The sequence below is a fragment of the Lolium perenne genome, chromosome 4, assembly GCF_019359855.2.
Source record: "Lolium perenne isolate Kyuss_39 chromosome 4, Kyuss_2.0, whole genome shotgun sequence".
Classification (NCBI taxonomy): Eukaryota; Viridiplantae; Streptophyta; class Magnoliopsida; order Poales; family Poaceae; genus Lolium; species Lolium perenne.
Genome location: NC_067247.2, coordinates 13,359,475 through 13,385,995, shown reverse-complemented (window position 1 = coordinate 13,385,995; position 26,521 = coordinate 13,359,475). Strand labels below are relative to the sequence as shown.

The window sequence follows — 26,521 nt, the reverse complement described above, 5'->3', positions numbered from 1 at the left end:
ATGATGATTTTATTGATAAATGCAATTATATTACTGATGCAAGAAACATTAAAAAGTTTCTCGCACAATATACTGTTAGACATAAGCTGTCTCCTGATCCTGAATTTGCCACATCTCCTATATGCATTAAGGATAAAGATTATGATTTTTCTCTTGATCTATCTCATATAGCTATTGTAGAGAAAACACCCTTTTGTGGTACTGAAAAAGAAAGTGCTGTAGAACACATGATTGAACTTTCCTCTATGAGTAGCTTGTTTTCTGATGATGTCAAGATGCGTACTTACTTTGTCGCTAAATTTTTTCCTTTCTCATTAAAGGATGATGCTAAAACTTGGTATAATAATTTGCCTTCTGGTTCTATTAAAAGTCCATCTGATTTGCGTGATGTTTTCTTTCGAAAATACTTTCCTGCTAGTGCTCAACATGCTGCTTTACAGAGAATTTACAGATTTGATCAGGGAGATGAAGAGAAATTGCCTGCGGCATGGGCAAGATTTTGTTCTCTTATCAGAGCTCGACCTGGACATGATTTGGAAAAGAATGATCTACTTGATATATTTTATAGTGGACTAACCATTTAATCTAGAGCATATTTGGATAGTTGTGCTGGTAGTGTTTTCAGGAAAAGAACTCCAGACGAAGCTGAAGATTTATTGGCTAGAATAAGCCGGAATCATGATGATTGGGAAACACCTGAACCAACTCCAACGCCAATATTGAAGAAGAGGGGTTTAATTGAATTGAATGATGAAGATATGCGGGAAGCTAAGAAGTCTCTCAAGGAGAAAGGTATTAAATCCGAAGATGTGAAGAATCTACCTCCTATAGAAGATATATGTGAGATAATTTCCCCTTCACCCATGATTGAGGTAAACTCCCTTCAACGCTTTACTAGGGAAGATATTCCGTATTCAAAACCTCCTGCGCAATGCTTAGATGAGTTTGATAATTATATTGTTAAGCAAGAAAATTTTAATATGAGAGTAGAGAATCATCTAATGGAAAATTCTCAAGCTATTAGCAATTTGCACGATATTGTGGAGAGAACCTCCAATGATGTTAAGATGCTTGTTAAACATTTTCAAATGATTCAAACTCAAATTGATCAACTCACTAAAGTGCAAAATGACTTGCTAAATAATAATTCTAAAGAGAAACATGCTTATGAAGTAACAACTAGAGGTGGTGTCTCTACCCAGGATCCTCTATATCCTGAAGGGCACCCCAAAAGAATTGAACAAGATTCTCAACGCATTGAACCTAGTGCTCATTCTAAGAAGAAAAAGAAGAAGAAACATAAAAATGTTGTAGAATCCTCTGAACCTGTTAATGATCCTAATAGTATTTCTATTTCCGATGCTGAAACTGAAAGTGGTAATGAACATGATAATGATAATGATAATGATAAGAATGATGCTTCTGATAAAGAAGAAGTAGAAGATGAACCTGAAAAGCATGATAAAAATAAAAAGTATACTAAAGAAGATTTTATTGCTAAGAAACATGGTAATGAAAGAGAACCTTGGGTGCAAAAGCAAATGCCTTTTCCTGCTAAGAAACTAAAATCAAAAGGAAGAAGAACACTATAATAAATTTTGCGATTGGATGAAGCCTTTATTCTTGCAAATCCCTTTGACTGATGCTATTAAATTGCCTCCTTATTCAAAGTATATGAAAGATATTGTTACTAACAAGAGGAAAATCCCCAATGAGGAGATTTCCACTATGCTTGCTAATTACTCTTTCAATGGCAAAGTTCCAAAGAAGTTGGGCGACCCAGGTATACCTACTATTCTTTGTTCTATTAAGAATAATTATGTTAAAACTGCTCTATGTGACTTGGGAGCCGGTGTTAGTGTTATGCCTTTTTCTCTTTATAAGAGGCTCTATTTAGATAAGTTGATACCTACTGATATATCTTTGCAAATGGCTGATAAATCTACTGCTATTCCTGTTGGTATATGTGAGGACATTCCTGTTCAAGTTACTACTAACTGCTTGATATTAACTGATTTTGTTGTGTTGGAAATGCCTGAAGATGATAATATGTCTATTATTCTTGGGAGACCTTTTCTTAACACCGCAGGGGCTGTTATTGATTGCAATAAAGGGAAGGTTACTTTCAATGTTGATGATAAGGAGCATACTGTTTATTCCCCAAGAAGATTGATAAAGTATGTGGAGTCAATACTATTTCTAATGTGAGAACTATCAAAGTTGGAACTATTGATTGTCCTATATATGAGCCTAAGGAAGGTTATCAAAATCTTATGATTGGATCCATATCAATACAATTCAAGGTAACATGATTGATTTGAGGTTTATTTCTTCATATGCTATGTAAAATTTATTCGGTGGCAAGACTTGATCAACCTTGTTAACGAATACCTTTTATATGCATAGAGGCGGTAAAGAACATCTCTTTCTCACTCCACTTGACTTACTTGCTGTAGCACTTTTGATTTGCAAAGTTCCTTACTTAATTAGAGTTTTCAAAAAAATTCCTGGCCAGTAATAATAAACTTAATACCCAGAAATGTGCATTTTTCAAAGTTTTCAAAAATTCACAAAAATTATACCGTTGGTCCTATTTTTCGAAGAGGCACCTGGGAGCACCAGAGGATGACCTGTGGGGCACCCCAGGGTGCCACACCACAGGCCGGCGCGGCCAAGGAGGGGGGCGCGCCACCCTGTGGTGTGGGCTCCTCCTTGCCCCACTACTTCATCTCTTTTCCCCAGCATCTTCTCTCTTCCGAAAAAACTCGAACCAGCTTTCTCTCACTCGCGTTTTTGCTCAAGAGCTCAGGATTTTTCGATCTCTTTGCTCAAGCCAGATTTCTGTCTGAAATTTGGCACATTTGCTCTCCGGTATGTGACTCCTCCGCCTATCCAAATAGAATTTTGTTTGGTTGAGTATATCTTGAATATTTTGCTGCTGTAGGTAACATGTTTAGTGAGCTTGCATGCTTGTTCTAAGTGATATAAACTAGTTTTGATGCATGATTAGTACTCTAGCAAGTTCCTATAGTAGTTCCCCTTGATTATATGTCACCAAATCAAATTTTATATTGTTTGTTGAAAATTTCAGAAAATGGAGTGGAATAGATATCAACTTAACCAACAAGAATTGGAGGTCCAACAAGTCATGAGAGTGAACCGTGAAGAGGGAGTATACCCCTCTTACTACCCGTGCGCGGATTTCATGAGGAGCGCAGGAATATTGGAAGATGTTCAAAGTTTAATTTCTCGTGCAGGGCTGAGTGATTTTGTTGAAGGAGAACCAAGCCAATATGCAAAACTAACTATGTCTGTTGTGCAGGACTTTAAGTTCAATTGGTCGCAATCTAACCCCACGGTTCAGTATAAAATTTATAATAAAGCTGTCAACTTGCCATTCAGAGATTTTTGTGCAGCAATTAGAGTACCACAATGGGGATCATGCGAGAAGATAAGGGGATCGCCGCAAGAACTCTTAAGCCTCTTCAAGATGATTTGCTATGGAAGGAGTTTCTCAGAGGATAGTGGTAAAATCACTAGCATTCAGCTCCCGGCTATCCGCTACTTTGCTTATTTCATTACTAAATGCGTTCTTGCTAGAAAGATTGGTGGTAAACTATCTATCCCGGATTTAGCTTTTCTAGCTGCGGCACTGCAAAGTAGTAGGACTTATAATTTGGGGGCATTGATAGCTTATAGACTTGCTACTAACCGTGAGAAAGGTGGAATTTGTGGAGGTCTCATCGCCTCTCGTTTACTAGCTTTTCATTATGTAGAACCTCATCATCTTGATATTCCATTTTCCATAGAAAAACTTGACATAGCCTCTATGATTAAACATGAATTTGTTTCTGATTCCTCCAACTTGGGTAACCTGTTTTACAAGATGACATTTTATAAGAAAGTCTGGAGAATAACTAAGAAAACTGAGAAACTAGTAAGATTGCCTGCGCCTGTTCTGTCTAACCTTGATTCCAGGGAAGATTGGTCGGTCACAGAAGGTGCACTGGATGCACACATAGAGGGAGGAGGCCATCATGCAAGAGACGACACGGAGGAGATCGAGGAGCACCTCGACTCATCATCCGATGCAGCAAGTTCCTCGCATTAACATGTTGGACATGTGGAGCCTCCACGCTTTTCTTCTGCACAGGAACTTTACTATGACTACGCCATGAATTATCCACCGGCGAGGAACAGCGATCCTCGTTGGGGTTGAACTCCACTTAGGCCAAAAGCCTAAGCTTGGGGGGAGGTATACCGGCATCACTCATTCTTTGCATATTATGATTGCTGGATACTTGTATATACTTGTTTTGTTTGTTTGAGTGGTTTTCTAATGAGAGGAAGATGATATTTGGGGAAGTGCTGCCTGAAAACAGATTCTGGACTGTTACCGTAAAAATTCTTAAAAATAGCCAGAACATTATTTTGCGAAGCCAATTTTTGTACATGTTCCCCAGGTTGTTATCTAACTTTCATTAGTTGAACACTTTTCGATTTGAGCAGTGGAAGAATTTATTAAAAATCGGGTACTGTACAGCTGTCAAATTTGACGAATTTCTACTGCTTTGTGTTTTTGTGAGTTTTCTAGTTTGCCATTTCTTGTTTTTGCTTTGTTTCTTTCCCAAAACACAAAAAGACCAAAAATATTTCTGTAGTTTCTCTTCACCATTTGTTTGCTTTGGTTTCTTGCATTTGTTTCGCTTTATTTGCTATTGCTAGTTTGCTATAAGAAAACCCAAAAAGATTTTGCTTTGTTTGCTTGTTTCCTTTTGTTCTTGTTTCTAATTCGAAAACACCAAAAATATTTGCTGTTCTTCTTTGGTTTGTAAAGTTCATTATGAGTTCAATGGTCTTCGGTGGCTGGAGCGTGGTTTTCATTTCATATTATCCAAGCTACATAAGTGAAAGGCAATAATGACGATCTACGACAATTGGATTGCGGTGAGAGGCTGGTATGAACTCTATTTGTTTTCATTTTTGTACATATACTCATCCATGTGAGCATGCTTAGTTGGTTCATGTGAGGTATATGTTATTTGAGAAAGTCTAGTAGTTTATGATCTCTCATGTTTAGCTCCAATTTATTAATATGAGTAGCATGTCATGGATGTTTGCTTGCATTGTTTTATTCATAAGTAAGTATGGCATTGTGGTATCCTCCTCTGAATAATTCATTTATATCGACTTGGCACATGCTCACACATGCATATGACTGAACAAAAGTCAATTAAGCCTCAATGATTTACATTGCTTCAGAGTTCTTGTATCACTTTTATGCTTCCGTTAATTTATTTTGCCGCAAGCATGATTATGACAGTTACTGCTCTCTTGATTTGTCGCTCCCTAGTCTTTTGCTAGCCTTCACTTGTACTGAGCGGGAACGCTGCTCGTGCTTCCAAACACCTGAAAACCAAGTTGCTCCAAAGTGTCCACCATAAATACCTATGCATGGCATTTCAAACCATTCCAAGTAAATTCTCATGCGCTACCTTTAAAACCTTCAAAATGCTTCTCAATTTGTGTTTATGTTTCATAGCTCATGAGGAAGTATGTGGTGTTTAGCTTTCAACCTTGTCATTTACTTTTGACGGACTCTCATATGGACTAGTGGCACATCCGCTTATCCAATAATTTTGCAAAAAGAGCTGGCAATGGGATTCCCAGTCCCAAATTAATTAACTTAAATAGACACTCCTCCATGGTTTGTGATTGTTGGACGGCACCCGAGGATTCGGTTAGCCATGGCTTGTGTAAGCAAAGGTTGGGGGAGTGTCATCATCATAATAAAACTAAAATAAAAAGGCACTCCTTCATGGTATGAGATTGTTGGCAGGCACCCGAGGATTCGGTTAGCCATGGTTTGTGTAAGAAAGGTTGGAAGGAGTGCCACATAAACATGCAAATAATTCATGGGAGCCGCTCTTGAAAGTCCGGTTGGCGAGGTAGTTGGTGTACCCATTACCATTCGTTGACAACGACAAACACCTCTCAAAATAATTTTACTCCTGATTTCAAAAATGAAAAGCTCTAGCGCATGTTAATCCCTGCTTCCCTCTGCGAAGGGTCAATCTTTTACTTTTATGTTGTGCCTCCATTATTTCTTTGAGCACTATCTTGAGAGCACAACTGTCATTCTTAGTATAATATGCTTGTCCCAAAATATGATTGATTGTGGTATAACTTTGATGCTTTTATCTTTGACAATCACTACTTCTAGTCTTTCTATGAACTCTGTGGGTGCTCGGGCATTTATGTTTTGCCGATCAAATACGGGCAAGCGAGATACCACTTTATCATACTCTCTTATGAACATTGCAATCCTGCTTATATACATGATTCATGATGCTTATTATTAATTGTTGGTACCTCTCCATGATTGACATAGCTGTTAGATGATCTTATTTGCATGTATCTCATTATGAACTGCTTAAGTATTAGCCATAGCATGAGAATATATACATCATATGAGCAAATGTGTTCGTGAAAGTTCTTTCATCGCTCAGTTGTTAACTGAATTGCTTGAGGACAAGCAATAAGCTAAGCTTGGGGGGAGTTGATACGTCCAAAACGTATCTACTTTCCCGAACACTTTTGCTATTGTTTTGCCTCTAATTTGTGTATTTTGGATACAACTAACACAGACTAACGCTGTTTTCAGCAGAACTGTTCTGGTGTCTCGTTTTTGTGCAGAAATCCAACTTTCGGGAAAATCCTCGGAATTTATGCAGAAGGCCCTATTTTCCCAGAATACCGACGAGCGTAAGGACAAGTAAGGTGGAGGCCCGAGGGCCCCACACCATAAGGCGGCGCGGCCTAGGGGGGCCCGCGCGGCCCTATGGTGTGGCCCCCTCGGCCGGCCTCCGACGCCCTCCTTCGGACTATATAATGCCTTCGACCTAAAAACGCACGGGGGGAAGTCGAAGTCACCAGAATGCCTCCAGAATGCCGCCACATCGCGAAACTCCGTCTCGGGAGCCAGAAGTCTCCGTTCTGGCACTCCGCCGGGACGGGGAATTGGAGGAGATCATCGCCATCATCACCGCCGATGCCTCTTCATCAACCAGCCATGTTTCCCCCATCCATGTGTGAGTAATTCCCCCGCTGTAGGCCGAAGGGGATGGTAGGGATTGGATGAGATTGGTCATGTAATAGCATAAGATTGTTAGGGCATAGTGCCTAGTGTCCGTAATTGGTACTTTGATGATATTGTTGCAACTTGTTATGCTTAATGCTTGTCACTAGGGCCCGAGTGCCATGATCTCAGATCTGAACATGTTATTGTTTCATCATGATATTCATTGTTTATTGATCTTACCTGCAAGTTGTATACACATGTCGCTGTCCGGAACCAATGGCCCCGAAGTGACAAGAATCGGGACAACCGGAGGGGATGGTAGTGATGTGAGGATCACATGTGTTCACGGAGTGTTAATGCTTTGCTCCGGTACTCTATTAAAAGGAGTACCTTAATATCCAGTAGTTTCCCTTGAGGCCCGGCTGCCACCGGCTGGTAGGACAAAAGATGTTGTGCAAGTTTCTCATTGCGAGCACGTACGACTATAATTGGAACACATGCCTATTGATTGCTTTGTACTTGGACATCGTTTTATTATTATCTGCAAATGCCCTGCTATGATTGTTACATGAGTTTCTCTCATCCATGCAACGCCCGTCATCCGTCCCCGTGCCTACAGTATTTTAATCCTGCTGTTTACTAAAATCACTACTGCTGTCTCTGTTACTCTGCTGCTGTTATTTCACTACTGGTACTGCTATAAAACTGTTACTACTAATAAACTCTTGCGAGCAAGTCTGTTTCCAGGTGCAGCTGAATTGACAACTCCGCTGTTAAGGCCTCCAAGTATTCTTTGTCTCCCCTTGTGTCGAATCAATAAATTGGGATTTACTTCCCGCGAAGACTGCTGCGATCCCCTATACTTGTGGGTTATCAAGGCAGAATACGAAGCTCTTATACACGGGATGAAGATGGCGAAAGCTTGTGGTGCAACTCGATTAAAAATATTTGGCGATTCACAATTGGTGGCTCAACAAGTCATGAACCAATGTGATGCAGTCAATGATAGCATGGTGGCATACAACGAAGTATACAATGAGCTCGAGAAGTTATTTGATGGATGCGAGGTAAATCACATCAGCAGGCTGAGCAATGACGAAGCCGATGTTCTTGCAAACATCGGGTCGCAGTGCCTCGCAATTCCACCAGGTGTGTTCTGGGAAGAGATAACCGAGAGGTCTACAAAGCCGAAGAAGGCACAGAAGAAGCAGAAGGATGAGAAAACCTCGACGGCTCCTAAAGAAGCACTAGAAGAGGAGGAGGAACAGGAGCTAGTGATGATGGTGCAGATTCCATGGATGCAAGCTTACATATCATACATCTTAAGGAAAGAAATATCTGACGACCCAGTTGAAGCAAGGCGAGTTATTAGACGATCCAAAGCTTTTACGGTGGTCAAAGGGGAGCTGTACAAGCGAAGTATTTCGGGTGTGTTACAAAGGTGCGTCACACCCGAAGAAGGAAGGATAATCCTGAAGGACGTACATGAGGGAATATGTGGTCATCACGCAAGCAGTCGAGCTATTGCGGCCAAGGTTTTCAGGGCTGGATTTTATTGGTTGACAGCAATTGAGGATGCGAAGGATATAGTACGAACTTGCGACGCGTGCCAGAGATTTGCCGCGAAGCCTCATTCTCCGGCAGCAGAATTGATGCCAATACCATTGCCTTGGCCCTTTGCTCAATGGGGCCTCGACATGGTGGGAAAGTTACATAAGGCCTCGCCAGGAGGATACGAGTATATGCTCGTCGTTGTTGACAAATTCACCAAGTGGATAGAAGCAAAGCCGATAAATTCACCAGACGCAGCGTCGGCAATAAAGTTCGTAAAAAGCATTGTCTTTCGGTTTGGAGTAACTCATAGCATCGTCACGGACAATGGCAGTAACTTTACATCCAAGGAATTCAAGGCATATTGTGCAGAGGTAGGCATCAAATTGCACTTCGTGTTAGTTGGGCACCCGCAAACCAATGGTCAAGTCGAGAAAGCCAATGGTATCATCTGCAACGGTATCAAGAAGCGTTTGTTGGGACCACTGGAAAAAGCTCGGCATACGTGGCCAGAAGAGTTGCCAAGTGTATTATGGAGTATTCGAACAACGCCAAATACAGCGACACAGGAGACTCCATTTTTTCTGGTCCATGGAGCTGAGGCAGTACTACCGATAGAAATCGAGCATGATTCTCCAAGAGTCACGGAATACGACGAAGAAACTTCCAGAAGAGCATTAGAGGACGATATCGATGCACTTGACGAAGCTCGAGATGAAGTACTATCATGGGTCACCAAGTACCAGCAAGACCTGAAAAACTACCACAGTCGATGTTTGCGGCCAAGATCTTTTCAGGTTGGAGATTTAGTCCTACGACTCAATCAAAACAGTACTGAAAAACTCGAGTCGCCATGGCTTGGTTCTTACATCGTCACGGAAGTAATCGAAGGAGGAGCGTACAGGATAAAGGACAAGAAGATGGGGGTTCCCGAGAAAAACCCCTGGAACGTGGTGTAGCTAAGGCGTTTTTACGCTTAGTGTCGAAATATAGTCCTCCTTGTAAAAATACAATGTACTGAAACGCCCGCGAGTTTTCAAATGCACTCTTTTCCTTTCAGGACGCCGAGTGGGGCGGAAAGGTTTTTAATGAGGCGGGCTCGCAGTGCTGCAATATAGTAAAAGATATTGGTGATATACATCTTTCTTCGTCGACAGGCTCGGGGGCTCATAACCCATGGCAACAAAATATATATTCTCGCAAAATAGTAAATTCATCGAGACGAAAAAATAAGCTTGAGCTCCGGCCAAAGGCTCGGGGGCTTTACAAGATAGATTATACTTTACAATATAGACAAATTCATCGTCAAGAAGAATTCGACATAAAAAATATATATGATTTCCCGCAATATAGTACAACTCAGTTGACACCTAATATATTATCTATGGTTTTGCTATTGACAGCAGTTGTCGTATGTTCAGCATAGCTCCCTCTTACAAAGAACTCAGAGTCCATCCGAAGAAGTTCGTCCATCATTTCTTCGGCTACAGGAGTTACAATATCGTTGATTTTGTCGATGTTCTTTTTTCGTTTCGACTGCTTGGCCAGACACTTGGCGACAATCTTCGTCCGATCTAATTTCCGGTAGCAGATCTGTATCATAATCATGGCGAATCTTGCCCCAGCAGACAGTTGAGCTCGCACAAAATTATGGATACGAGGGGCATCCCGAAATTTTTCCATCAGAGCAGGAAGAGTGCCGGTATTTCGTTCCGAGGAAACATGGTACTATAAACTAAAGACAAGGTTCTTGTACAGAAATCAAGGAACTCACGAACTTGACAAGCGCGGTCCTGAAATCTGACAATTTATCGGGTGCGTTCTGGAGTGGCCCAGAACAGAGAACCATGGTCAAGTGAAAGATTAACCAGGAGATTTGTCCTCGTGTCTACCCTTTGGTCTTCGGCAGCAGTGTCCAGAAAGGAACCTATTTGGTGACAGCACAAGAATTTCAAAGGAGGAAACAGCGAACAAACAGAGGAAGTTTTGGTTTGCAAAGCATACCTGACATATCCAAACTTGCTTCATTCATCAACTCGAGCATAAAATTCTCTCTGGTGGTAGCCTTTGCAGCTTCAGAAACGGCGGCTTCTTTGGCAGCTATGGCTTCTTGAGCCTACTGCAGTGCAACTTTTTCCCTCTCGGATGATTTTCGAGATTGATCCATTATTATAAGTGTTTGCTTCTTCATATACTGAAGTTGCTGACGAAGCTCCTCCAAGTCTTGTGCTGAACCCTTACTCGAAGAATCTTCAACAAACTCATTATCAATAGGCGTTTTCTTCGAGTGGGAGGAAGCAGGAAAAACATCGGAGGGACGAGGAGTTGAAGTGTAGTTATCAAATATCAACTGAAAATAAAAGTTTCGACATCAATCATCAACCAAAATAGATTTCCGTTGATTCTCAAAATATTTACAAGGTATTACATAAGGAGGACATCCTATCGAACTACTGAGATAGGTGTCGCCAAAGCTATTCTGGCGACATCATCAAAAGAAAAGAGAAAACAAAAGAAAGGCAGGGTGGTCTCCTTGACTTCCGGCTTTGACGAGCTGGGAGCAGGAGTTGGCTTGCAGCCAAGGAAGGCAAGGATCGGCTTTGAGTTGGGCTTGGCAGCCTTAATCAAAGATTGTCATTTTTTCGTCTCCATCTCCTTTATCTCGCCAACTTTAGCCCAGTCGACGTCCTGTTGGCTGTCAGCAACCAGAGCAATGGTGCCCTCGACGCCAATCTTCAGGCCTTCTTGGCGAAGTTTAAGCCCAAGATCTTCTTGAGAGTTGAAGCACTTGGCGAGAGTTGTGAAAATCTTGGGTTCTTCTTTCTCCGGGAAGAAATAAGGAAAAAGACGCGACAGACCTGCTCTGGCTTCAGCAAGGCCTTCGCGTGCTTCCTCTCCATGAAATTCAAGAAGGGAAAGCTCGTCAAGCAGCTGATCGCCTTCAGGACATTCCAAGTCAAAATCTTGATGTGTTTTCCCTACAAAGAAGCAAAAGAAAGATCGTCAAAGGTTGCGCAAGGCTAAATTTGACAACCCGAAGAAGTAGCAGAGGATTGAGGGCTTACTGACAAAACGTCGACTTCGCGATTGCAAGCGACTAAGGATTTCAGCTTCACGAACAGCTTGCTCGGATATGTTGTCGCTCAAGGCAGTTTCCGCGTCATGAAGTCTTTGTCGAAGATCTTCGACAACGGCAGCATCTGCTTCAGCCTTCTTACGAGCCTTTTCACTTTGCTCCAATTTACGAGCAAGTGAATCAGCACGCTTGTTGGCTTCCACAAGGTTTTCTGACAAAATAGTCGACAACAATCAAAGTCATGACAAGAAATGGTGGAGAGGTCATTTACCAGAAGAAGTAGCAAAATAGTACCTTCGGACTTTTTAGCATGGTCACGGTACCCGACGAATTGGGTACCAATACGGATGAATTCCTTCATCAAAGGCTGATAAAAGAAAAGAGAAGGATGCATCAATAAGGTAAAAAAAATTGACAGCAAAAAGTAAAATGGAAGCGAAAAACAAAAAAAAAAAAGTCGACAGCATAGAAAAAATTCGGCACAGAAGAGAAGAAGTGAGCAACTTACGTCATCCAAAGGAGGAGTCGTGGAGCTACCAAGTAGTAAGGCAGGCTCTTTGGCCGACTCGACCCTAGCCCTCTTTGGCGAAGGGGCACGGGGGCTTGCAGGAGGAGTTGGGTGCTCGATGTTTTGCTGAGGAGGCGAAGTTTCATCTCCATCAGGCTGAGCTTCAGAGACAAGTAAAGTACGCGACGTACTCGTTCGAGCAGTCGCGTAAATAGGTTGATCTTCATCCTCGTCACCGCTGCAATAAAATGGCGACAATATAAGAATCAACATAGACAAAAACATCGGGAGCAAAACAACAAAGAGCAATAGGGAACTTACGAGCTGACAAGAGCATCCTCGTAAGGATTGAAAGCTGTCTTCCTTTCAGAAGGACCAGCTTCTTCAGCTTTAGAGACGCCGGAATCGGCGACTTCATCCCTTTTCCTCTTGTTCTTTGGAGAAACAGCGGAAGGAAGGGAGCGTGTCGAGGCAGTGGCCTCAGACTCGGCTTCTTTATCAGAGGAAGCCGCGGATTTTTGAGAACCCGCGACTTCACTCTTAGGGCGAGAAGTACCCTGGTTGTCATCAGCGACAACGGTACGTTCTTCGACTTCTCCACCTTCAGGAAGAGGAGGAAGAGAAGCTAGAACAGGATGGTTCTGCGAAAAACAAGGAGTGTCGACAAAAAGTTATGCAAAATACGCTAGCAAGATAGTAGTCGACAAATACTAAAAATTCGAGAAGACAATATAGTAGTCAAGAGGAAAAATTACCTCGGGAAGGGGATTGGCGCCACTATATGGCGTAATGCGGCAAGAGGATGGAATAGTATCCTTCTTGCTGAACGACGAGATTCTTCGGATCAGTTTCTCCAAATCCTTCACAGGAAGGTCTTTGGAGAGCCTGTCGACGTCTTCTTCGCCAGCGTACATCCAAAGGGGATTTTTGCGAGCTTGGAGAGGCTGCACTCTAATCCTAAGGAAGTAGGCTGTGATCTGGATACCCGACAGTTCCTTGCCACGGGTGTTCTGGAGCTCATGGATGCGAGTCATCAGCACCTCTGTCGCCAATTTCTCATCTTCGGTTGCTTCAGCATCCCAGGAACGGCGGCGAAGAATCTTGGCTCCTCCGTCGAAAGGAGCGATATTGTTCTCCACTGAGTCGAAGCTCTCTTCGTGCACATAGAGCCATCTCTTGCGCCACCCTTGGACGGAGTCGGGGAATTTGACGTCGAAGTATTCGACGTCTGAACGAACACAGATGACAACGCCGCCGATGTTATAGGCGACGTTGGGAGAGCCATTACGGTGGAGGCAGAAGATGCGCTTCCACAGAGCCCAATTAGGTTGGACTCCGAGGAAGCACTCGCAAAGTGTGATAAAAATCGACACGTGAAGGATGTAGTTGGGCGTCAGCTGATGCAGCTGAAGCCCATAGACAAAGAGGAGACCTCGAAGAAATTCGTGGATAGGGGAGAAAGACCGCGGATGAGGTGGTCAACGAAACTGACCCGGTATTCGATTGGAGGCGAAGGATAGCTTTCCTCCTTGGGGAAGCGCAGCGCGTTCTCCTTCTTGGTGAACCCTAGCTTCTTCAACAGGTTCATATCCTGATTGGAGATCTTGGATCTCTCCCACTCCAGATCTTCAGTGGCCATCTTGGACTCGGGAGTGCTATGCCTGGTGAGCCGCGCGCGTGGTGGCATCAATGAGAGTGGAGGAGAAAGGCGTGAGCGTGGTTGAGCGCAGGAGGCAATGGACGCAATGGAGGATTTTTTTGCAGAGGAAAAGCAGAGGAGCGGCGCGAGCGAAAGGGAAGACGGAGGAAGACGATAACCTTAAATAGAGGTGCGGTGAATCGACGCACTGTTGGATGAAGAGATTGTGGGATAGATGGTGTACACGTGGACAAGGGGTAAAAAAGTAATTTCATTAAGAAGAGAAAGAACAGGCGCTACAGTGCGTGCGCCACGAAAAGTGGAGGACGTGTGTCCCCCACTTGCACGACGTGTCAACTTGACGAGCAATTTGGGACCGCAAGGCAGAGAGAGCGCAGTTCTTGCGTTTTCCCAATACAGTTATCGTGGCTATCGTCAGCAGTGATGTCACCTTAACAAAAGAAAAATTCGGCTATGAAGCTTCATAAGAATGGCGACAACAGAAGATTGTTGATTATTTCGGGAGCCTTTGGTCAAATACAAGTTTTTGATCAAATGCTCGGGGGCTACTTTGGAACAATGAAAAACTCGAGAATGACAAAATAGAAATGGCGAGAGCCTATGATCAAATCCAAGCATTTGCTCATAGCCTCGGGGGCTACTCCCATCGGGAGCGCTGGTCGCGCACCCGATAGATATGAAAACTTCAAGAAAGAAGGAAAATATAGCAATGTAAGGCGTTGAGCCTACACCCAAGCACAAGTCCTTGGTTGTAGCCTCTGGGGCTACTCCCATCGGGAACGCTGTTCGCGTGCCCGATGAAATTATAAAAAAAGAAGAAAAAGTGAGCATATTTCGAGTTATATAAATAACTCTACATATACTCCCATCGGGAGGGCAATATAAGTCATCCGTTGACTCAATAAAATGTGCTATTCCAACAGCCGAAAAAGCACTCGACAATATATTCTCAGAGCGCCAAAGTTGCGAACAATTTTTGAATGCCGCAAAACTTTGCGAAGGTAAGACCCCAGATCTGTTCTGCGTGGCGTGGCGCCGTCTCTGACGTCGGTTTGCTACTTTTTTCCGTATTAACAGATCCAAAGAAAAATCCTAACGGACGCGTTAGGTACCCGATAAAATATGACTGGGACTCGATATAATGGTAAGACCTTAAGCGGCACCTGTCGAAGTTTACACCAGTATCCCGAGATCATGTCCAGGGACGTGATCTTGAAGTAGGTTTTTGCGGATTGCCACTAGAGCAGTTAACTAGTACCTGATCTGTCAGATGAACTAGCCCCAACTACCATTATCCATGTACAATATATAATTGCGTATCCAAAGATATGTGAAAAATTCGGCAAAGCTATTGAATAAATATAAAGTTGGAGATTTTCCCTGATTCTACGACTCAAGCAAAATCTCGGGGGCTACTGACATAGGCATCCCCAATGGGCCTGCCGAAGATGGTACCCGGGGTTTACTGAAGGCCCAGACTCGAAGGATAAGAAGAATCGGAAGCCCAAATTACTATTAAGGAAAGCTAGAGTTGTATTAGGAGATAATACTTATAATCTTGCGGGATGAGTTGGAAACCCTCCCGGACTCTGTAACTTGTGTATTACGAATCCCTCGGCTCCACCTCTTATATAAGGGGGAGTCGAGGGACAAAAAAATCATCGATTCATTATCTCACAAACCCTAGTTTTCATATCGTCGAGCACTTTTCGGCTGAAACCTTCGAGATCTACTTGCCCTCTACTTCCGACTAAAACCCTAGTCTACAACCTGTAGGCATTGATAAGTTAATCCCTTGTCAATATGGTCTTGAATAATTTGATACTTGGCAATTGTTTTGCTCAAATAGATCATGTTTAAGCTCTTGCATCATGTACTTTGCACCTATTAATGAAGAACTACCGTAGAGCTTGTTAAAATTTGGTTTGCATGATTGGTCTCTCTAAAGTCTAGATATTTTCTGGTGAAGTGTTTGAACAACAAGGAAGACAATGTAGAGTCTTATAATGCTTGCAATATGTTCTTATGTAAGTTTTGCTGTACCGGTTCATACTTGTGTTTACTTCAAACAACCTTGCTAGCCAAAGCCTTGTACTGAGAGGGAATTCTTCTCGTGCATCCAAAACCTTGAGCCAAAACCAATGCCACTTGTGTCCACCATACCTACCTACTATGTGGTATTTCTCTGTCATTCCAAAGTAAATTGCTTGAGTGCTACCTTTAAAATTTCATTCCTTGTATTTGCAATATATAGCTCATGGGAAAATAGCCTTACAAAATTGCTTGAGTGCTACCTTTAAAATTTCATTCCTTGAGTGCTACCAATGCCACTTGTGTCCACCATACCTACCTACTATGTATCTTATGTATCTTATTTCTTATAAGTTGCTTGTTGAGTGGTAACCATGTTTCTGGGGACGCCATCAACTATTACACTTTTGTTGAATATCATGTGAGTTGCTATGCATGTTCGTCTTGTCTGAAGTAAGGGTGATTTATCATGATTAAATGGTTTGAGTATGCATATTGTTAGAGAAGAACATTGGGCCGCCAACCAAAGCCATGTATCATGGTGGAAGTTTCAGTTTGGACATTAATCCTCAATCTCTTATGAGAATATTATCTGTTGTTGAATGCTTATGCATTAAAGAGGAGTCCATTATCTGTTTTCTATGTTGTCCCGGTATGGATGTCCTTAAGTTGAGATCTATCAAAAACGAGAAATCAAATGCGATCTATCTCCTTGGACCTTTGTACAGGCGGCATAGAGGTACCCCTTTGTGACACTTGGTTGAAACATATGTAATGCAATGATAATCCATGGAAATCCGAACTAATTAGGACAAGGTGCGAGCACTATTGGTATTCGATGCATGAGGCTTGCAACTTATAGGATGTCTTATGCATAACACATATGAATTATTACTACCATTGACAAAATTGTTTCTATGTTTTCAAAATAAAAGCTCTAGCACAAAAATAGTAATCCCTGCTTCCCTCTGCGAAGGGCCTTTCTTTCACTTTATGTTGAGTCAGTTTACCTACTTCTTTTTATCTTAGAAGCAAACATTTGTGTCAATTGTGTGCATTGATTCCTACATACTTGCTTATTTGCACTCATCATATTACTTTGTGTTGACAATTATCCATGAGATATACATGTTGAAGTTGTAAGCAACTGCTGAAACTTATATCTTCCTTTGTATTGCTTCAAAACCTTCTACTAAGAATTTATTGCTTTATGATTCAACTCCTATGCATGTCTTATTGATGCTTGTCTTGAAAGTACTATTCATGAAAAGTCTTTGCTATATGATTCAGTTGTTTAGTCATTGTCTTTACCATTGCTTCGAATCACTTCATTCATCTCATATGCTTTACAATAGTATTGATCAAGATTATGATAGTAGCATGTCACTTCAGAAATTATCCTTGTTATCGTTTACCTACTCGAGGGCGAGTAGGAACTAAGCTTGGGGATGCTTGATACGTCTCAAACGTATCTATAATTTCTTATGTTCCATGCTAGTTTTATGACAATACTCACATGTTTTATACACACTTTATATCATTTATATGCATTTTCCGGCACTAACCTATTAACGAGATGCCGAAGCGCTAGTTCCTGTTTTCTGCTGTTTTTGGTTTCAGAAATCCTACACGGGAAATATTCTCGGAATTGGACGAAACAAAAGCCCAGGGTCTTATTTTCCACGGAGCTTTCTAGAAGACCGAAGGAGATACGAAGTGGGGCCACGAGGTGGCGACACTACAAGGCGGCGCGGCCAAGGAGGGGCCCGCGCCGCCCTATGGTGTGGGCCCCCGTGCGCCCCCCGACTCTGCCCTTCCGCCTACTTAAACTCTTCGTCGCGAAAACCCTAGGACTGAGAGCCACGATACGAGAAAAGTTACTTTGACGCCGCCGCCGCCAATCCCATCTCGGGGGATTCAGGAGATCGCCTCCGGCACCCTGCCGGAGAGGGGAATCATCACCCGGAGGACTCTACATCACCATGATCGCCTCCGGACTGATGTGTGAGTAGTTCATCCTTGGACTATGGGTCCATAGCAGTAGCTAGATGGTTGTCTTCTCCTCATGTGCTATCATGTTTAGATCTTGTGAGCTGCCTATCATGATCAAGATCGTCTATTTGTAATGCTACATGTTGTGTTTGTTGAGATCCGATGAATATGGAATACTATGTCAAGTTGATTATTGATCTATCATATATGTGTTGTTTATGATCTTGCATGCTCTTCGTTGCTAGTAGAGGCTCTGGCCAAGTTGATACTTGTGACTCCAAGAGGGAGTATTTATGCTCGATAGTGGGTTCATGCCTCCATTGAATCTGGGACAGTGACAGGAAGTTCTAAGGTTGTGGATGTGCTGTTGCCACTAGGGATAAAACATCAATGCTTTGTCTAAGGATATTTGTTTTGATTACATTACGCACCATACTTAATGCAATTGTCTGTTGTTTGCAACTTAATACTGGAAGGGGTGCGGATGCTAACCCGAAGGTGGACTTTTTAGGCATAGATGCATGCTGGATAGCGGTCTATGTTATTTGTCGTAATGCCCTAAGTAAATCTCATATTAGTCATCATGATATGTATGTGCATTGTTATGCCCTCTCTATTTGTCAATTGCCCAACTGTAATTTGTTCACCCAACATGCTATTTATCTTAATGGAGAGACACCACTAGTGAACTGTGGACCCCGGTCCATTCTTTTACATCTGAATACAATCTACTGCAATCATTGTTCTCTGCTGTTCTTCGCAAACAAACATCATTCTCTACACCATACGTTTAATCCTTTGTTTATAGCAAGCCGGTGAGATTGACAACCTCACTGTTAAGTTGGGGCAAAGTATTTTGATTGTGTTGTGCAGGTTCCACGTTGGCGTCGGAATCCCTGGTGTTGCGCCGCACTACACTCCTCCACCAACAACCTTCACGTGGCCTTCATCTCCTACTGGTTCGATAACCTTGGTTTCTTACTGAGGGAAAACTTGCTGTTGTACGCATCACACCTTCCTCTTGGGGTTCCCAACGGGCGTGTGCTTCACGCGTTATCAGTGAGTTGGAATGATTTGTTTAGGGTGTGTTGCACTTTTAGAGTTGGTTCACAAACAAGGTTCTGATTAAGGTTTTGATTAACTTGGTATCATATACAAGTGGTGTAATAGAGTATAGCAATCACATTAGCACACAAGAAAAAGTAGTTGACATATCATGTATAAATTGTTGTTATTTTTTAGTACTATAGGACATGGTTAATGATTACTTGTTATTTACTTCAAAAGAATAACTTTTGAACAACATATCTTTTAATGAACGACATGTAATTTCAAACAAGGCTTTTGGGTTTTTAGGGTTTACTATATCTTTTCATTTGATTCACTAAGTAGAAAATAGTTTGGTCCTCACAAGATGGTTCATAAACTTCTAATACTTGTAGGGTTTAGTTGACCATGAGCATACGAAGTGAGCTACTACAAATGGTTGCTATTCTGGTTGATTATAATGGTGTTATACTAAAGAATGGTGAGTAGGGTTGATGTTATAAGGTTGACTTGTAAGACAATGTATTTATATTGGGTATATGATTTGGAAATGAATAATACTCAATCAAGGAAAATAGTTAAGCTCTACTTATAAACCAATGCTATGGCTTAGATATATGGTATATGGAACTTATCCTACAAGAGGACAATATCAGTAAGTGGTATCAACTTAGTTGAGTTGAATTAGGGATGATGGCTAATGGTTACTAGGTTTGCTATCATGCTTCTAATGGTACAATATTGGATGATACAACCAACAAGGTATGACCAATTTCTGGTATACGATCAAATTGATAGTGCAGGATAATTGTTTACCTAAACAATACGAGTAACACATGGTCTAGTATCGACCTCGTACTTAAGGCCCAATCATAAAGGTCCTAACATGGTCATGCAAAGTAAGTCAAACAATTCCATTTGGCTCAAAGATGTATCATAGTATGACTTAAAGTGTGGTTAGAGTTTTTGTATCTTTATATATGAGTGCAAAGTCATATTATTGATTTTAGAAAATAGAGTTATAGCAACTCATATTATATTTAGGTTTTAAGTAATATTTATCAAGGTTAGAATATATTATATTATTAAAAATCACACATTAAGTATATTACATGAAGTACATGATTAAAGTTGAAATAATATTTCCACCATTTAGAAATTCAACTAAATATTTTTTAATGATTAATAAATAATATTTTAGGAATTTAAAAGTAACTAAAATTGGAGTTAGAACCTTTAGGGGTTCAATATTGTAGTGAGCTTGATTTTAAAATGTTAATATTTATTTGCTACATGAATAATTTTCATGACATTTTAAGATTAGAAAACAATTTATAGTTATTAGTTAAGTATTTTAATATAATCTGTAAAAATAGGCACACATAGATGCATAATGTAAGTATGTTACGTATTCTGATTTAATTAACTTAGATGGGGCACATCGTATACATTTAGTAAATTAGTTATTAGGCTTAGAATTAACTTGGGCCAATTAGCACACACGCATACACTAAATGATTAGAAATTGGGCTGAATGTAATTGGTTCTAGAGTAGTACTAACGTACACACATTGTGTGTATGTGCACGTCCGAGACCAGCACATCAGTAGGTTCTTCATGCCAAAACTCACTAGAATGAAGTGTTTTCTGATGAAAAGTTGCCAAAATGACAGCTTCAGGTATTTCACAGTAGTGTAAACTTGTTGAATTCCATGAGTAAAAATGAAGTACTCGGTAGAACGCTCATACGCATGCCACGGTGGAAGCATGCTTAGAAACCTGTCACCAGGTACTGCTGGAACAACGTCCCACAAGTTATTTATCTGCAGAACGTTAATAACGTAAAGCTTTATGTGGATACAGGAAGAACACATCAAAATCACTTCAGCTGAGAAAGGAATCCCGGCACATAAGGAAACAAAGTAAAGGCTATTGCACAAAGCATAATATTATTACTTATGACTCGTTGTCCAAATTTTAATGTTGCTAGATGTTTAACCTGATGCAGGAGATTTCGGTGGGTAAGCATCACGCCTTTTGGTGTACCACATGTTCCACCAGTATATATTAGAGTCGCAACATCTTCTGGAGTAATGGCTTCGAAGGCACCATCATGACCTAAGGGAAGAAAAGTTTCAATAAATAATACGTAGTTGAAAAGGAACCTTTTCTTGGATGCAAGTTGACTGATTGAGTACTAAACATGAGATAACAATGTTGGGAAAAAACAACATTTTCGTTGGATGCAAGTTGACTACTTGAGTACCGAACAAGAGTTTTACGTCGTCATTATATTTTTGAAAGAAACGAAAGGTAAGTGTTTTTTTATAACAATAGATATCAAAGATATTAAGCTTAGAAAGAAGGGAAATTCAATTTGGCACATGGGAGCATTGCTCCTGGCACCGGAAAAACATTTTAAAATAATCAAAAAATTTGAAAAAAAAATTCTCGCTTACGTATCAACATTTTACGTGTGCACATCAAGTCTTATGAAAAACCAACATTTTTTGTGACTTGTGTGAAAAAAGACAAAAAAAACGTCTCACACACAACCTTTTTTTACAGAAAAATTTGTCTTTTTTACAAATGACACTCATAATGTCGGCTTTCAGTGGAACGAGTTTGTGAACGTGTATAATTTCGAGATGTATCCACTAAATTTTATGTTCAAAATTTTCAACATTTTTAAAATGCATTTAAAATGAAGTTTAAAAACCGGGAGCATATGCTCCCGGGTGCCAAAACGCCACTCCCAAGAAAGAACCAATTTAGTGTTGGCCAAGAAGAACTTAAGTAGCAAACTATCGATATAACTAAATGATTAGGCGAACCATTAACAAGCAACTACAAAACCAACAGTAATGGGTAAATCTATGAACTGTTCAGTCGTATTGGGATGCTAAGACACCTTACAGGATGGAATAATTAGCAAGTTATCTGCCATTCAATGCCAGAAATACAGAGAAAGTGAAGTACCAACAGATTGGAAGAATAGTCCTCCATACAATCTCAGATAAATATTTCTGGTGATTCATACCACATTATGATATCATGCAAAAGATACCTTGCTCGGGACAGTGATGCAATGCATTACGGTTTTCTTTTCCAAGTTCAGTGATATCATTGTAGTCATAAACTGGCATGTCCTTCACAGCTTTACTATTTAGGGATGATTTATCACCCCAAAGTAGCACAATAAATCTTGCATTAATCCTTGAAATGAAAGATTCTGCAAGCCGGTTAAAGAATTGAGGACTGTCCACAACAAGTGCAATACTGTGATGGGGAAAAAACAATGAAGTCATATCATAACATGAAAGTAAAATACTGCAATTCGTATTAAATAGCACACACATGCATAAAGTAAAGATACATTACAGTGCCATCGTCTAACAATTCATATTCCTATAGTATGTATGATAAATACACCATGCTATGCTCAAGGAAAAATATTTCAGTAACCAAGCATGCATATGCTTCGAGAGATTAAGTTCATGGCCAGCCGTGCATACAATAACAATAGCACAATAAAAACATTTTGGTCCAACAAAAAATTAAAATTGCAATGGAGATGTTGTACTTTTTTCACACGCTAGCGGCTAACACAAGGCTAATCTAAAAGGTGGTCCATCCAGCACTTACTTTACAGCTAGACCCTTTAACAGTTAACACCTTTCTCAATTTGCATGCCCCTTTAACAGTTAATACCTTTCTCAATTTTCACCTCAGCATTCCATCAAATAGAGCAAGTGAAAGGATTTAATTAGGCATATCCAAATGGCTGTTTAACTTTAAATAGACAGGAAATGAATCCAGGCGGGCCTTCCATCAGTTCAAAAACGGCAGAAAGAGACAAGTAGATGGAACTTTAGTATGTTGCACATGCTTTGGAATTGTATGGATCAGCTCCTAATTGTATAAGCAACCATTTAAAAAGCAAAATAATTTCACACTCACATCTGGAAAGGAGTTGATAACTCACCTTTCTGAGTGATTGTATATTTGGAACAGTTCTTCATCTGAAGACCTTGTTCCTCTAACAACATTGATAGCACCAGTAGCCATGATTCCTGGATTGCATATGCATGTGTCAGTTGCATGATTAGTTTGTTACTGATGAAAATAGATGATGATGTATTTGAAAGACACTTAGAGGAACTCCACTACTATTTGGTTGTTTCCGTCATATCCTGTTTGACAGGAATGTAACAGAACCATTCATGTATAATCTGCAAGCCAAAATATAGCAACTATAGCATTTTGGCAATTTGAACTCTTCAGGAGCTAATAGATAAGGCGAAAAGATCACATAAGTAATACATGTGCATCATAATACATGCTAATTAACAATCTTGAATTAAGAAGGAAAAATTACCTTGATCAGCAACAAGCCACCGACATGAGTTGTCAGCAAATAGAGCCACCTTTTCATCAGGAGCAACACCAACGGCCCTTAGACCATGAGAAAAATCCAATATTTGCTGTTCAAGCTGAATAAAGAATGTATATCAATAAAAAGGATAAAACTATCTAGTGCATTATGTGTTTGGAGTACAGATAGTCCCTTGCTCTAGTAACCCATAAAGACCTCTTTTCTATTTAAGTATTTATTTGAAACTATCACTAGTGGAGTGCATATGTAAGTTGCTGTCTACTGCACAAGCTGTCGAAGTAGTTCTTCAGTAACAGGAGACACAGAATATAGCACAGAGGATGTCTACTTCGTGCTCATATTTTCAGAGAAGTTGTCTTAGATCAATATATCAGTTCAAGATCAATTCGGAAGGAGGGTCGTGATAAGGATCAACCAAAGCTACGCGGTCAGAGTACTTTTCTGCTGCTGTCCTCCAGATATCTGGAACCGCTTTCCATTCATGCACAGCCAATTCACTTCAACCGGGCAATAGAGCACTCTCAAGAAAAGGCGAGCACTTTCCGCGAGGTTAGCTCTCTAGCTGCGAGGCAGATGTACGAGAGTTAAAGGCAAAGCAAGTTACACGAAGGAGGCAAGCTCAATACATCAACGTGGTGCTCCTTGCCATAAAGCGTTTCTACTTTGTAAAACTATTGTCTGCTTGCAGCACAACACTGAAAGATTTCCCGCGACTCCACCATTATTCCAGTCACGTAGTTGCGGCTTCTCACATTTTTATTGTCAAACAACTGACATGTATTCACATTCAGAAAATAAAATTCTTATTAAACGTCAAAGGGGTCCATCTTCTATCTATCTATCTCACCTGGACGAACAATGAGTAGCACTCTGAGGCAACAATCTGACAATGGCAAGGCACCAAGGCCCCAACCGATACCCAGTGAAAGCTTTCCCTTTCTAAGTAATTGTTGAGGCTGAATTCTACGTCTCTACCGCCAAAAGGCGAGTGCTGCCATTTCTGTAAACAACAAAACATATTTGCAAAATTCACATGACATAATACGAATATATATTTAAGTAACATACAGGACCACAATAAAATTGCAAAGTAGTTCCATACTTATTACAAATTCATTGTTCACTACATAAATTACAGTAACATAGTTTCACATTTGAAATTGCAAAGTAGTTCCATACTTATTACAAATTCGTTGTTCAGTACATAAAATTGCAAATAAGTTTCGAAGTAGCGCCTCACCGCCTAGTTTCTTCCCCTCCCGCGACGTCCCCTTGTGCCTCGCTGCCCCCTTCCTGCTGGGCCAGTGCCGAAGGTTGTACAATTAGTGTTCCAATGGCCAAATTGATTGCATAGAAAACATTGTCTCGTTGGCCCTCCAGCTTCAGATTCATCCATATCATTCCGGATGCGCTGCGATGGCCGTCTACCGATGCCTGTCCTCAGTAGCGTTGGATCTGGGATATATCGCCTTTCACCAGGGTTTACAGTGTTGAAATTTCCCATTGACCGAAATCCTTCCAGCTCACCGGTCCAGGTGTTGAGCACGACCTCCTTAAGATAATACGGAGAGACGAACGAGATTTCCGACATCCCCAGGACACCACAAACAGCTAACACATGTGAGCAAGGAAGATGAAGCAATTTTGGTTTGTTGCATGTGCACTCGCAAGTTGGCCATTCTTCATTGCCAATTTTCACATCATGCGTTCGCTGCGGATTCCCACACCCGAACCTATCTGTAGGTAAGCGTACTTCGAACCTTCTTTCCACATTACCAATTTGAACAACAGGGAGATGCTTAGCTTTCTCCTTCTTCTTATGCATGTACTCCATAATCTTCGAACAATATGGAGTGGCTGGTTTGTTCACCATGTGCATCCGAGCCTTCTCACGTCTCTCTCTGTAATATTTAACTGTGCCCATGAAAATACCCTCTACTATAGCTGTAAGTGGCAAAGCTCAATTGCCTCTCAGCACAAAGTTATACGACTCTGCGAGGTTGGTTGTCATGACGCCGTATCTAGCTCCATGTGTATCGTGCAACAAAGACCACCTCTCCGTAGGCTCATGCTCTATCCACTGCTCAAAGTTTTTAATCTACCTTCCCCGCCTTCTCCTTGTTCCGGGCGAGTCAAATCCGGGCAAGTCGCACAGACCTTGGGGTGTCTCATAAACTGGTGCTTCTACCGCTGTTGTTCCTTCTGCAACGGCCTGCATATGTGTTGCTATGTTTGCATCTCGAGCTGCTTTCCTCTGCACAACTTGTTGCTTCGTGAACTCCTGCAGTTTGCTACGCGAAAAATTATACTTCCACTGCTGGTTCTGGATGCACAGCCTCTTGAAGACATTCATAAGGTTCGTGTTCCTGAATTGTGTGTAAAAATTGGCCCCCAGGTGGCGCATGCACCAACGGCTCTCAATGTCAATCCATGGAGTTTCTTGCCCAGGCTCTTTCAGTGTCTTAATAGCTTTCAGTATACCTGCATGCCTGTTATGAAGGATGCAAACATTCGGCTTGTCCTTTACAATTGAAATCTTCAACTGCCTGAAAAACCATAACCAGCTTTCGGTGTTCTCACTCTCCACGAAAGCAAAAGCGAGTGGCACGATTTGATTGTTTCCGTCCATTCCAATGGCGGTCAAGATTTGACCCTTGTACTGACCGGTCAGAAACGTGCCGTCGACACATAACACGGGTCGACAGTGTCTGAATGATTCGATGCATACACACCGAACGAGAAATAGACTCTATGCAGAACCCTGTAAGATGGGGACTCCGGCAAAAACAAGTCCTGGATGTTCACATATGTGCCTGGATTCCTCGCCTGCAGCGTCTACAGCAAACGAACAACAGCGTCGTATGCGTCTTGAAACGAACCAAACCTCATCTCCATCGCCCTCTGCTTAGCCCTCCAAGCCTTGCCATAAGAAATGGTGTAAAAATGATGCTTCTTAACATTCTTCTGTATGGCGTTTACTCTCATGGCTTGCCCTTCCACTATTTCAGTGTACAGCAGCCGGGCTATGAGATTAGACGACAGGTTGCAATGATCATTGCGGATACTTGCAAGCTCACAACTGTGGGGCACAAAGTCGCTCACACACCATGTTGTGTCATACTTAGGAACATACCCATGCACCCTTCCGGGACAATTGATGTCCACACATTCCATCGTCA

General features: G+C 41.3%; 1 protein-coding gene across 1 annotated transcript; it reads right to left on the bottom strand.

The window, feature by feature from the left end:
* Positions 1 to 20,424: 20,424 nt before the first annotated feature.
* Positions 20,425 to 23,462, bottom strand: LOC127346570 (probable acyl-activating enzyme 16, chloroplastic). The gene is made up of 5 exons (XM_051372856.1): positions 23,325 to 23,462; positions 22,932 to 23,019; positions 22,014 to 22,178; positions 20,946 to 21,064; positions 20,425 to 20,769 (listed from the first exon to the last, which is right to left on the bottom strand). The coding sequence occupies exons 1-5, from the start codon at positions 23,379 to 23,381 to the stop codon at positions 20,425 to 20,427; spliced, it is 774 nt and encodes a 257-aa protein (XP_051228816.1). The 5' UTR covers positions 23,382 to 23,462.
* Positions 23,463 to 26,521: the final 3,059 nt, after the last annotated feature.

What these genes read in the sequence shown, in the direction of transcription:
- LOC127346570 (XM_051372856.1), bottom strand. Translation starts at nt 23,381, where the DNA reads ATGAAAAGGTGGCTCTATTTGCTGACAACTCATGTCGGTGGCTTGTTG. An exon ending in GCATCACTGTCCCGAGCAAG is followed by an intron (nt 21,065 to 22,013) that starts GTATCTTTTGCA and finishes TTCTTCCCTTAG; the next exon opens with GTCATGATGGTGCCTTCGAA. An exon ending in ACCGAAATCTCCTGCATCAG is followed by an intron (nt 20,770 to 20,945) that starts GTTAAACATCTA and finishes AACGTTCTGCAG; the next exon opens with ATAAATAACTTGTGGGACGT.